The sequence below is a fragment of the Heteronotia binoei genome, chromosome 2 (genome assembly GCF_032191835.1).
Source record: "Heteronotia binoei isolate CCM8104 ecotype False Entrance Well chromosome 2, APGP_CSIRO_Hbin_v1, whole genome shotgun sequence".
NCBI lineage: Eukaryota > Metazoa > Chordata > Lepidosauria > Squamata > Gekkonidae > Heteronotia > Heteronotia binoei.
The window spans coordinates 1250186-1262562 of record NC_083224.1 but is presented as its reverse complement, the minus strand read 5'-3'; the positions used below and the strand labels follow the sequence as shown (position 1 = coordinate 1262562).

The following is a 12377-nucleotide window of genomic DNA, read 5'->3' as shown; positions in this document are numbered from 1 at the left end:
TGGGCCACTGGCCTGATCCAACAGGGCTTCTCTGATGTTCTTATGTGACAGAGTGTTGGACTGGATGGGCCATCGGCCTGATCCAACAGGGCTTCTCTTATGTTCTTATATGAGACAGAGTGTTGGATTGGAGGGGCCACTGGCCTGATCCAACATGGCTTCTCCTATGTTCTTATGTGACACAGAGTGATGGACTGGAGGGGCCACTGGCCTGATCCAACAGAGCTTCTCTTACGTTCTTATGTGACACAGAGTGTTGGACTGGAGGGGCCATTGGCCTGATCCAACAGGGCTTCTCTTATGGTCTTATGTGTGGCACAGAGTGTTGGACTGGAGGGGCCATTGGCCTGATCCAACAGGGCTTCTCTTATGGTCTTATGTGTGACACAGATTGTTGGACTGGATGGGCCATTGGCCTGATCCAACAGGGCTTCTCTTATGGTCTTATGTGTGGCACAGAGTGCTGGACTGGAGGGGCCATTGGCCTGATCCAACAGGGCTTCTCTGATGTTCTTATGTGACACAGATTGTTGGACTGGATGGGCCATTGGCCTGATCCAACAGGGCTTCTCTTATGGTCTTATGTGTGGCACAGAGTGTTGGACTGGAGGGGCCATTGGCCTGATCCAACAGGGCTTCTCTTATGGTCTTATGTGTGGCACAGAATGTTGGACTGGAGGGGCCATTGGCCTGATCCAACAGGGCTTCTCTGATGTTCTTATGTGACACAGATTGTTGGACTGGATGGGCCATTGGCCTGATCCAACAGGGCTTCTCTTATGTTCTTACGTGAGACAGAGTGTTGGACTGGAGGGGCCACTGGCCTGATCCAACAGGGCTTCTCTTATGTTTATGTGACACAGAGTGTTGGACTAGAGGGGCCACTGGCCTGATCCAACATGGTTTTTCTTATATGACATAGAGTTTGGACTGGAGGGACCATTGGCATGATCCAACATGGCTTCTCTTATGTGACACAGAGTGTTGGACTGGAGGGGCCATTGGCCTGATCCAACAGGGCTTCTCTTATGTTCTTATGTGACACAGTGTTGGACTGAAGGGGCCATTGGCCTGATCCAACAGGGCTTATCTTATGTTCTTATGTGACACAGAGTTTTGGACTGGAGGGGCCACTGGCCTGATCCAACAGGGCTTCTCTTATGTTCTTATGTGACACAGTGTTGGACTGAAGGGGCCATTGGCCTGATCCAACAGGGCTTCTCTTATGTGACACAGAGTGTTGGACTGGATGGGCCATTGGCCTGATCCAAGATGACTTATTTTATGTTCTTATGTGACACAGAGTGTTGGACTGAAGGGGCCACTGGCCTGATCCAACAGGGCTTCTCTTATGTGACATAGAGTGTTGGACTGGAGGGGCCACTGGCCTGATCCATCATGACTTCTCTCATGTTCTTATGTTCTCTTAGGATTCTGGCTGTTTCCTACTGCCAGTGGAGGGAGGGAGGGAGGGAGGTGTGGCCACCAGCCCAGGCAGCTTTAAATGTGTGGAGGAGAGGTCCATCGGTGGTTGTGAGCCAGGGTTAGGAAAGGGAGCTCCAATGCCAGGAGGCAACATCAGGGAGAACTTCAGACTCTGTGCCTTCTTGTGGGCCACTGTATGAGGCAGGAGGCTGGGCTAAGTGTACCAGCAGCAGTCTGATTGCTGCCCTTAGGTTGTTCCAGAAAGTCTCAGGTGCGGAGTGCTCTCTTCCTGAGCCCCCAGCCCTTTTCCCTCACGCAGCCGGAGTCCGCTTGCTGAAATGAATGGTCTGAGCTTGCCCAGCAGTACGTTGAACTTAACAAGGGCATTTTTTAAATCTTTGCAGTCCGTTGGTTCTTCAGTTGTGGTTGGAGGGCCTCAGCCCTTCCTCCAGCAGCCACAAGATCCTGTTTCACACAAGAGGTGTTTGGAGAACCGAGCGAGGGCTCTGGGAAGCAGCTCAGCTACTGGGGGAGGAAGGGGGGAGGAGGAGATACTGCAGAAAGTGGCTGAGCCTCCCAGTATCCTACTGAGTTCCCATGGAGGCTGCCTTAATTCTGTATCAGGAGGGCAGTGGGAAAATTCTGTATCAGGAGGCACAGTGGAAAAACCAGTAACAAAACGTCTGTGCCCGGAAAAAAACTTCAGTACAACTTAATAGAAATATCAAAAGTTTCTTAGCAGTAAACAATCACAAAAGCAGTTTCAGTAGCAATATATGTCGTACGAGCAAAGTATCCCTCGTAGCAATCTCTCTGTGTGACTCCAGAATGCTTTTTTAAAGGTTAAAAAAAGTCATAGAAGATGCAGAATTCCAGTCCAGAGTAGGAGTCTTTCTCTTGCACACGCCAGTTTCTGGAGGTGTTTTTCTCAAGCCGTCGTTTGAGAAAAATATCTCGAGAAATTGGCACGTACAAGAGATCTTCTATAGTAAATATCTATTCGGCTTACGGGAAAAGCTCCATTCAGCGAAACATGCATCTTCAAGCTGGCGATCGCGTGAAGGAAAATTAACCTTTTGAGCCAACCCATGTGGATCGACTCCTACTCTGGACTAGAAAAAATGTTAGGAAGGAACGGTAGCTCAGTGGTAGAGCATCTGCTTGGGAAGCAGAAGGTCCCAGGTTCAATCCCTGGCATCTCCAAAAAAGGGTCCAGGCAAATAGGTGTGAAAAACCTCAGCTGGAGACCCTGGAGAGCCGCTGCCAGTCTGAGTAGACAAGACTGCCTTTGATGGACCAAAGGTCTGATTCAGTATAAGGCAGCTTCATATGGGGAGGGACGGTGGCTCAGTGGTAGAGCATCTGCTTGGGAAGCAGAAGATCCCAGGTTCAATCCCCAGCATCTCCAAAAAAGGGTCCAGGCAAATAGGTGTGAAAGACCTCAGCTTGAGACCCTGGAGAGCCATGAATGGGGCTGTGGCTCAGTGGCAGAGCATCTTCTTGGTAAGCAGAAGGTCCCAGGTTCAATCCCCGGCATCTCCAGCTAAAAAGGGTCCAAGCAAATAGGTGTGAAAAACCTCAGTTTGAGACCCTGGAGAGCTGCTGCCAGTCTGAGTACACAATACTGACTTTGATGGACTGAGGGTCTGATTCAGTATAAGGCAGCTTCATATGTTCATATATGTAACGTTCTGGAGTCACACAGAGAATTTGCCACGAGGAAGACTGTGCTCGCAGGAGATATATAGTTGTTATTGATACTACTATTGTGATTGTTTACTGCTACGAAACTTTGGATATTTCTAGAAGTTGGACTGAAGTTTTCTTCTGGGCAGAGCTATTTTGTTCCTTCGGTTCTTCCCGTGCCAGACCACCCCCCTCGGCCCATCCAAGTCAGTCCTCAGACTGGCAGAGGCTCCCAGGGCCTCACGTCGGGGTCCTTCCCATCACCTGCTGCCCACTCCTTTATCAGATGTAGCTGCGGGTTGAACTGGGGCCCTTCTGCCTGCTGAGCAGAGGCTCTGCCACTGAGCTGCGGCCACTCCGGGCCACCTGTGACCAGCTCTCCCTTGCAGGGTCCCCGCTGCCACAGCGCAATGGCCTCGCGTATCCTGCACCGCCTGCGGCACGCGCTGACCAAGGAAGGGGAGCCAGACGGCCTGCCCGACTGCGGCTCGGGAGTGGAAGAGTTTCCGGAAAGCTCCGAGCTGGAGGACGACACAGAGGGCCTCTCCACGCGCCTCAGCGGGACTCTGAGCTTCTCCAGCAATTATGAGGATGAGGAGGCAGAGGAAGAAGCCCCTGAGGGGACCGGGCAGGACCTGGGAGAAGCCCCGCCTCCAGAGCTGCTGGGGGGTGCCTCAGAGGACGGAGGTAGGGGTCTGGGCAGGAACTCTCCCTCCCCCCCACACCGTGTAGCTGGTCTCTTTCCCCCAAGCAGCAGAGCCGAGATGCCCGCCTGCAGAGGCATCCCGGGTGGCAATACCTGGTGGTTTCGGTCTGGCAGTGGCCATCGGGGAGGGGGGCAGGTTGTCAGCAAGCCACAGCGAAGCACCAGAGTCTCTGCCTCCCCCCTGACAGCTCCCTCTTCCTTCCCCCCCCTCCTTTGGAGCAGAACCCGGCCCCCCGTCGGCCGAGCGCCAGGGCAGCAACATGCTCACCCGGCAGCTGCAGGAGCTCTGGCGGAAGTCGCGGGGCAGCCTCGTGCCCCAGCGCCTCCTCTTTGAGGTGACCAACGCCAACGTGGTCAACGAGCGCAGCTCCAAGTACGTGGTGAGTGGAGGCGAGAGGCCCCCAGCCGGGGAGAGCCAGCATGGGGGGAGGGGGACGGCTTGGTTCTCCCCTGGCTGGGGCAGCTCGGAGAGGAGAGGAGAGGGGCCCACCAGGATGGAGGCCTCACGTGCTGCATGCTGCCTGGCTCTCGCGTCCCCCTGGGGGGGGGGGCTTGGTGGGTTCTGGCCCTGACTCTTGTCTTCCTTCCTTCCTTCCTGCTGCAACTGGGCCATGGCTGGCTCAGAAGAGCCTCAGGTAATTTGCACTGGAGGCCAGTTCTGCTTCACTTGCCTCAGGAGCGGGTCTGCTGACAGTTGCTCTTTGCGTGTGGTGTGGGTGGGGGTGTGTGTGGGTGGGGGGGGTGGGAGGTGTGATGTGTGTGTGTGGGGGGGGTGTGATGTGTGTGTGGGGGGGGTGTCTGGGGGTGTGTGATGTGTGTGTGGGGGGGTGATGTGTGTGGGAAGTGTGGGGGTGTGATGTGTGGGGGAGGTGTGAGGGTGTGGGGGGTGTGATGTGTGTGTGGGGTGTGATATGTATGTGTGTGTGATGTGTGGGGGTGTGCGATGTGTGTGGGGGGTACAATGTGTGGGGGTGGGGGGTGATGTGTGTGGGGGGGTGTTTGGGGTGTGATATGTGTGTGTGTGATGTGTGGGGGTGTGCGATGGGGGTGGGGGGTGATGTGTGGGGGTGGGGGGTGATGTGTGGTGTGTGTGTGGGGGTGATGTGTATGTGTGTGTCTGATGTGTGGGGGGTGTGATGTGTGGCTGGGGGGGTCTGTCTTGCTGGAGTGGGTGGCTTCTGGTTGGCTCCCCTCCCCTCACCTCTCCCGTCCCCCCCCCCTGCAGCTCTACACCATCTACTTGATCCGGGCGGGGCAGTTTGACAAGGCCCCCGCCTCCATCGCCCGGCGCTATTCAGACTTTGAGCAGCTGAACCGGCTCCTGCGGCGGCGCTTCGGCAGCGCCATGGCAGGCGTCTCCTTCCCGCGGAAGCGGCTGCGGCGCAACTTCACCCCCGAGACGATCGCCAAGCGCAGCCGGGCCTTTGAGCAGTTCCTCTCCCACCTGCATTCCCGGCCGGAAATCCGTCATTCTGCCGAGTTCCTAGAGTTCTTCTTCCTGAGCGACCTGCGGGCAGCGCAGCGCCTGACTTGCAGTGGCATGTACCGCGAGGCCCTGGGGGCGTGGGCCAATGCCCACCGGCTGCAGGACAAGCTGGGCGCCTGCCGCTCGGGCCACTTCCTGCTGAGCCTGGCGGGGCTGGCCGTCTGCCACCAGGAGCTGGACCGCCTGGCCGAGGCCCACGCCCACAGCGAGCAGGCCTTGCGGCTGCTGGAGGCCCAGGACAGCCACCCGTTCCTGGCCCCCTTCCTGCAGGCCCACGTCCACCTCACCTGGATGCTGGGCAAGGACAAGCGGCAGGCGGAAGCCTGGCTGCAGAGGCTGCAGGACACTGGGCTGGCTGGGCCACAGCCCCCCACCCTGAAGGAGCTCCTCGTCAAGCAGCCCCTGCCCTGAGCCTGTGGGAGGGAGGGAGGGCAGCCTGGCTAGAGTCGCACTTCTCCCCTGGCCTAACCAATCCGGCAGCCGGGAGAGGAAGGAAGGGCTGCTTGGGACGGATTTGACCTGGGACTTGGCCAGGGGGGCGTTAATAGTACTTGAATGCTTGAGGGGACAAGGGACGGCCCCCTTCTGCCTCACGGGATGACACTAACCCCCGCCCAGCACAGGGTAGGTAGGGAGGGAACTCGGCGGCTATGGGAGGGGAAGCTGCTGCTGCTTTGGGAGAGAAGAACGACTGAGGTGCTACCATCAGGGCAGAGGCAAAGGGAAGCTGAGGGGGATGCTGCACTGGAACTTTCTGTCCCTCGGCCACGGGAGCCCCCAGCGGTAGAATAGCCTCTCCAGCAACTGGAGGAAGTTGTCTCCCTGTTGACACAGCAGTCTCCCCTCCCCAGTAACGGTGCAGTAAGAAAGGGATGGAGGCCTGGCCTCTCCCCGGCACAGGAGACCACAGCCTCGTGGGAAGCCTCAGTCACTTTATTAGCCATAGGAACACTGCAATTTACAAGCCCAATAAAATAAGTGCTACCGAACTGGGGTGTGAATTTCTTTGAACTTGCCCTGTTGTGTCCCCTCCCCCTCCCTGCACCGCCACCAGCGGCCTCTGGAGCTGATCCGTTAAGTCCAGGAGGGCCCGGCAGAAGCTGGGGCGGGGCAAGGGGGAGGAGGCATTGGCTAGAGTTTGCTTTCCGGGGGAGGCTCCTGTACTCGGATGACTCCTTCCTGAGCACAGCTGACTGCCAGAACGCCATCCCTGCGCCACAGCCGTCCATGCACCAGCCCTCGAGAGCCACCTGCGGGAGAGAGGGAAGGAGGGGGTGGGTCACTGCAGCAGCTGCAACCAAGAGCCAGTTTGGTGTAGTGGTTAAGTGTGCAGACTCTTAAGTGGGAGAACCAGGTTTGATTCCCCACTCCTCCACTTGCAGTTGCTGGAATGGCCTTGGGTTAGCCATACCTATCGCAGGAGTTGTCCTTGAAAGGGCAGCTGCTGTGAGAGCCCTCTCAGCCCCACCCACCTTTTAGGGAGGGACGGTGGCTCAGTGGTAGAGCATCTGCTTGGGAAGCAGAAGGTCCCAGGTTCAATCCCCGGCATCTCCAACTAAAAAGGGTCCAGGCAGATGGGCGTGAAAAACCTCAGCTGGAGGCCCTGGAGAGCTGCTGCCAGTCAGAGTAGACAATACTGACTTTGATGGACCAAGGGTCTGATTCAGTGTAAGGCAGCTTCATATGTCTGGGCCTCGCCCCATCCACAGGTAGCAGCACCTACCGGCCCAGGGGCTCTCGCATTCGTACAGCATCCAGTGGTCAGCTCGGAAGGGGGCGTGGAACCACATGGAGTGATCCAGCGAGACCATGAACCGGACACGGTGGCGGTGGTAGTGAGGTAGCAAGGCTGTGCCCAGGAACGCGTAGTCGGAGATGTAGGCGGCCACGCAGCAATGCAGCTTCATGTCACAGTCGCCTGCAAGGCAGAGGTTCCCTGCTCAGAGCCCTGCTCCATTGACTCAGAAGAAGACCAAAGGACACCTCGGGCACAAGGCGGTGTGTGGCCAGCACCAGCTGGTCTGTAAAGCAACATTTTGCCCCGCTTGAGGCAGCCACTGGCTTCCCTGCACAGTCCAAGGCTAATGAGCTGAAAGCTGCAAATGACCTGTAAAGTTTCAGGCCCTCACAGCTGTGAAGGTGCAATTTAAGCCCCTGAGGACACAGCCATGCCAGTCTTTGGTGACAAAAACCAGACTGAAAGGTGATCTCTAGTCTATGCAAAGCTTAGGCAGGCCCCACAACCTGGTCAGAGGGCCCCACATCTTCAGCTGCAGAGATGAATCCTGCATTTCATAGAGTTGGAAGGGACCTCCAGGGTCATCTAGTCCAACCCCCTGCACAAGGCAGGAAACTCACAAACAGCTCCCCCCAAGTTCACAGTATCCTCATTGCTGTCAGATGGCCGCCTAGCCTCTGTTTAGAAACCTCCAAGGAAGGAGAGCCCACCACCTCCTGAGGAAGCCTGTTCCACTGAGGAACCACTCTAACGGTCAGGAAATTCTTCCTAATGTTGAGCCAGAAGCTCTTCTGATTTAATTTCAACCTGATGGTTCTGGTCCTACCTTCCGGGGCCACAGAAACCAATTCCACACCAAGGCGGCTTCATTTCTCCCTCCAGTCCTCAATCAAGAAGTTCAGAACAAGCAAAGCCTGCAATAACATGGTTTCCCATCGCACCAAAGTCTCCCAAGGACGCAAATGCACAGGGCTTCTTACCAATGTGGCCTCTGGCCCGGACCCAAAAAAGCTGTTTGGGTTCCTGAGGGTTCTTGTGGAGCAAGTCAGGCGGGTTGACCGGCTTCATCTCAATGGGGATTTCTTGGGCCAGCATCTTGTTCAGCCCCCGTCTGTACTTCTCCATGAGGTTTGGGTCCCTTTGGAAAGAAATGCTAGGCTGGAAAGAGATGTGTGAGGAGAACCCAATCTCCACCAGGGGCCTGGGGCACCAGCTGGACCTCAGGAGCTGCCAACAGTTTCCCTGCTAGAGCCAAATATACAAACTGGCCCTGGCAGAAGCTCCCATGGCTCAGAGAACAGTGATTGTGGCAGCTTCAAACAAGACACCAGGGGAGGGACGGTGGCTCAGAGCATCTGCTTGGTAAGCAGGAGGTCCCAGGTTCAATCCCCAGCATCTCCAACTACAAAGGGTTTAGGCAAGTAGGCGTGAAAAACCTCAGCTGGAGAGCAGGAGAGGGATGGTGGCTCAGTGGTAGAGGATCTGCTTGGTAAGCAGAAGGTTCCAGGTTCAATCCCCGGCATCTCCAACTAAAAAGGGTCCAGGCAAGTAGGCGTGAAAAACTTCAGCTTGAGAGTGGAGAGCCGCTGCCAGTCTGAGTAGCCAAGACTGACTTTGATGGACCCAGGGGGGGTCTGATTCAGTATAAGGCAGCTTCATATGTTCATGAGACAGAAAGCATCCAGACCCAGAGCAAACCCAAAGTGAGTTTTGAAGAACTGCAGATTTATATACCACCCTTCTCTCTGAATCAGAGACTCAGGGCGGCTTACAATCTCCTATATCTTCTCCCCCCACAACAAGACACCCTGTGAGGTGGGTGGGGCTGAGAGGGCTCTCCCAGGAGCTGCCCTTTCAAGGACAACTCCTGCAAGAGCTATGGCTGACCCAAGGCCATTCCAGCAGCTGCAAGTGGAGGAGTGGGGAATCAAACCCGGTTCTCCCAGATAAGAGTCCACGCACTTAACCATTACACCAAACTGACTCTCTGAACAGGATGCAAAGTACAAAGCGACGCCTAGCTGTCTGACCAAAGGTTCTTGCCATAGTACATATTGTCGGAGAAGCTGAAACAGGCCTCCAGCACTTTCTGCTTGGACTGTGGCTGTTCTCCGGGCCACCCAGTGCACAAGAGCCAACCACCACTGCAGCCCGGCCCCTTTGCCTGATCCTGTTTGCGCCAGGACTGCCCCCTTCCTGCTATACTCACTGCAAGTACTGCTGGATGAGCTCCTCCTGGGTCTGCAGCTCCTCTGGGAGGGGGACCTCAGGCATGTGGAACTGGTGCTGCACAGGGCTGGCCTGAAGCTCTTGGAAGGAGGCCTGGCAGATGAAGATGGGCTTCCCGTGCTGGATGGCCTTGACAGAGCGCACAGAGAAGCTGCAGCCGGTGCGGGTGCGCTCAACCTGATAGAGGACCGGCACCGATGGGTCCCCTGTGAGTAGAGAGTACCGCTGTCAGTCCCAGTTAAGCGGTGCACTTCCCATAGCTGCACTGAGAAGCAGGCTAGAGCCGACCTGCTGGAGCAGACCCATGGCCTGTCTAGCTCAGTGCCAGTCAGATGCTGCAAGAGAGCCCCTGCTGGCATTGGACCATGCAGGAGGCCCCATTTTTGTTATAATGGCCAATAACAACAGACCATCCCCCCCCTTAACCCTGCTGAAGCTGGGGGGCCACTGTAGGACAGCCAGCTCCACAAGTGAGCCACTCTTGTAAGAAGTGACTCATCCTTTTGTGTCTCTCAAAACTGCTACTACAAAATATTCCTATGCAACTAATTTCCATGCAACAGAGATGGGTTCTCCTGGAGAATATATCCACTTTGGAAGGTAGATTCTATGGCATCCTAAGGCACTGAAGTCCCTCCCTTCCTCTAACCCAGCTCCAGATGGCCGTCTGACAGCAATGCAGATCCTGTGAATTTAGGGGGAGGTGTTTGTAACTTTCCTGCATTGTGCAGGAGGTTGGACTAGATGGCCCTGGAGGTCCCTTTCAACGCTAGGATTCCATGCTGCTTCACAGGCTGTCGGAGACCGGCTCTGACACCTTAGGTGCGGAAAGAAAGATTTATAAGACAATAAAAACCTCAGGGAAGACGTCTTGATAAGGTTCAAAGTGTGCACGAGGCTTGCGCAAGGAATCAGGTCTTAGTAACTCCTCCTTGCCACGTCTGCACTTGCTTTTATTAACAATATGACATCACAACATTCCACCTGCATCAGCCAATTAATCACTGTATCTAATCTGCCCATCAACAAGGGGCGCCTGCGTACATTACTCAACCAGCATATTTCTTCCCATAGCACTAACGAGCTTCAATGCACAACATTCTGTCCACGGTCTCATCTCTCAGCTCTTAAACGGCACTCCCACAACAGGCTTCTCCCCCCTACAAATCTCCAGGCATTTCCACACCCGGAGCTGGCAACCTCCCCTCCTGTGAACATATGAAGCTGCCTTATACTGAATCAGACCCTGGGTCCATCCAAGTCAGTATTGTCTCCTCAGACTGGCAGCGGCTCTCCAGGGTCTCAAGCTGAGGTTTTTCACACCTATTTGCCTGGACCCTTTTTTGGAGATGCCGGGGATTGAACCTGGGACCTTCTGCTTCCCAAGCAGATGCTCTACCACTGTGCTTCAAGAAGGCAAAGAAACACTCCTCCTGCCGCCCTCCCTCGGCCCCACTGCTCCCCAACCTGCTCGGACGAAGTAGCAGTGGAGGGAATGGACATGCAGCTTCTCGCCCACTGCCTTGGCAGCCGCCACCAGCGCTTGGCCCACGATCTGCCCGCCGAAGAGCCGCTGCGTGACAGGCACCCAGTAGTGCCTCCCCCTGCGCCAGACAAGACCGGGGAGAGAGAGAGAGAGAGAGAGAGAGGTGTGAGTGAGATATGGTTGCCAAGTCCAATTCAAGAAATATCTGGGGACTTTGGGGGTGGAGCCAGGAGCAAGGTTGGGACAAGCACAACTGAACTCCAAAGGGAGTTCTGGCCATCACATTGAAAGGGACCGCACCCCTTTCAAATGCCTTCCCTCCATTGGAAATAATAAAGGGGGCACCTTTTGGGGGGGGGCTTGCAGAATTGGACCCCCTGGGTCCAATCGTTTCAAAACGTGGAGGGAATTTTGGGGAGAGGCACTGGGTGCTATACTGAAAATCTGATGCTTCTACTTTAAAAAAACAGCCTCCCCCACAAGAGCCTCAGATACCCACGGATCAGTTTTCCATTATACCCTATGGGAATCGATCTTCATAGGGAATAATGGCGCTCCCAGTAGACATTCCCCCCCGCCCAGACTCCGCTTTCTGACGACCCTGGAGCGGGAGCAGGGCCTCCCCACCTGGGGACTGGCAGCCCTGGCGCAGCAGGCGGGAACCCAACCGGGGCTGCTCCCCAACCCAAGACTGACCGGAAGAGGTCGAGGTCCAGGGGCTCCAGGTTGAGGACGCTGGTGACCAGGACGCTGCGCAGGTCCCCCGCCTGGCCCGCGGCCTCCTTCTCCCCGGCAGCCCCCTCCGCCTCCTCGGAGGAGAGAACCCGGAAGCGGCCGGCATCGGCACGGGCCGCCATCTTGCTCGGTCACATGACAGGCTCCCCGGCCGGAAGTGCGCGCTCGGAAGCGTCATCCCCCGGAGGCGGGAGGCGCAGTGCTTCCTGCCGCGGCTCAGGGAAACGGGAAGTCCCGCCTACGGACCCCCTGCGAGGCGGTTGGCGCGCCGGCACGTCGCTCTAGGGGCGAACCTCTCTCCCCCATTGGTGGAGCGGCTGCCGCTTCTTCGACGTGGCCTCTGATTGGCCACTTCCTCGGTGGGGCGGCCTCTCCGCCTGGGTTATAGGAGGGCGAAGCGGCGCTGCCCGGGCTCCGGCTGTGGGGCGGCTGCTGCTGCTGGGGCTGCTGGGGAGGGCTGGGGCAAGGCGCTGGCTGCTTCTGTGGGAGGCTGGGGGTTAAGTGGGGTGGGGGAGAGCCCCCCTGCCTGCCTGCCTCTGGAGGGCAGCCCCTGGGCGGGGAAGGGTTAAGCAGCCCCCCTTGTGCCTCCTGCAAGGGCCGCCCAGCCCCAGAGGGTGGGGCAGGGAAGGACCAGGGAGCCCCCTTGCCCTGAAGGGGAGGCTCCCCCCCAAGTTGAGGAGGTGCCCCTTGCAGGCAGGCAGGGGGCCCAGAGGGGGGGGGAGGGCGACCTCCTGGGCTGGGAGGGGTTAACCAGCCGGGGAGTGGTGAATCAGGACCCCCCTTGTGCCTCCTGGAAGGACCCCCCCAGCAGGCCCCTAGCCCCATAAGGTGGGGCAGGGAAGGACCAGGGAGCCTCCTTGCCCTGAAGGGGAGGCTCTCCTCCCCG

The 12377-nt window shown here is 57.0% G+C and overlaps 2 protein-coding genes across 2 annotated transcripts; one reads left to right on the top strand and one right to left on the bottom strand.

The window, feature by feature from the left end:
* Positions 1-3487: 3487 nt before the first annotated feature.
* SNX21 (sorting nexin family member 21) lies at positions 3488-6292 on the top strand. Its single transcript, XM_060263861.1, has 3 exons — positions 3488-3798; positions 4040-4197; positions 5043-6292. Exons 1-3 carry the CDS (start codon positions 3522-3524, stop codon positions 5712-5714), a joined length of 1107 nt encoding a protein of 368 aa, XP_060119844.1. The 5' UTR covers positions 3488-3521; the 3' UTR covers positions 5715-6292.
* ACOT8 (acyl-CoA thioesterase 8) lies at positions 6221-11689 on the bottom strand. Its single transcript, XM_060263867.1, has 6 exons — positions 11453-11689; positions 10738-10874; positions 9251-9476; positions 8022-8179; positions 7027-7221; positions 6221-6553 (listed from the first exon to the last, which is right to left on the bottom strand). Exons 1-6 carry the CDS (start codon positions 11611-11613, stop codon positions 6435-6437), a joined length of 996 nt encoding a protein of 331 aa, XP_060119850.1. The 5' UTR covers positions 11614-11689; the 3' UTR covers positions 6221-6434.
* Between the last annotated feature and the right edge of the window lie 688 nt (positions 11690-12377).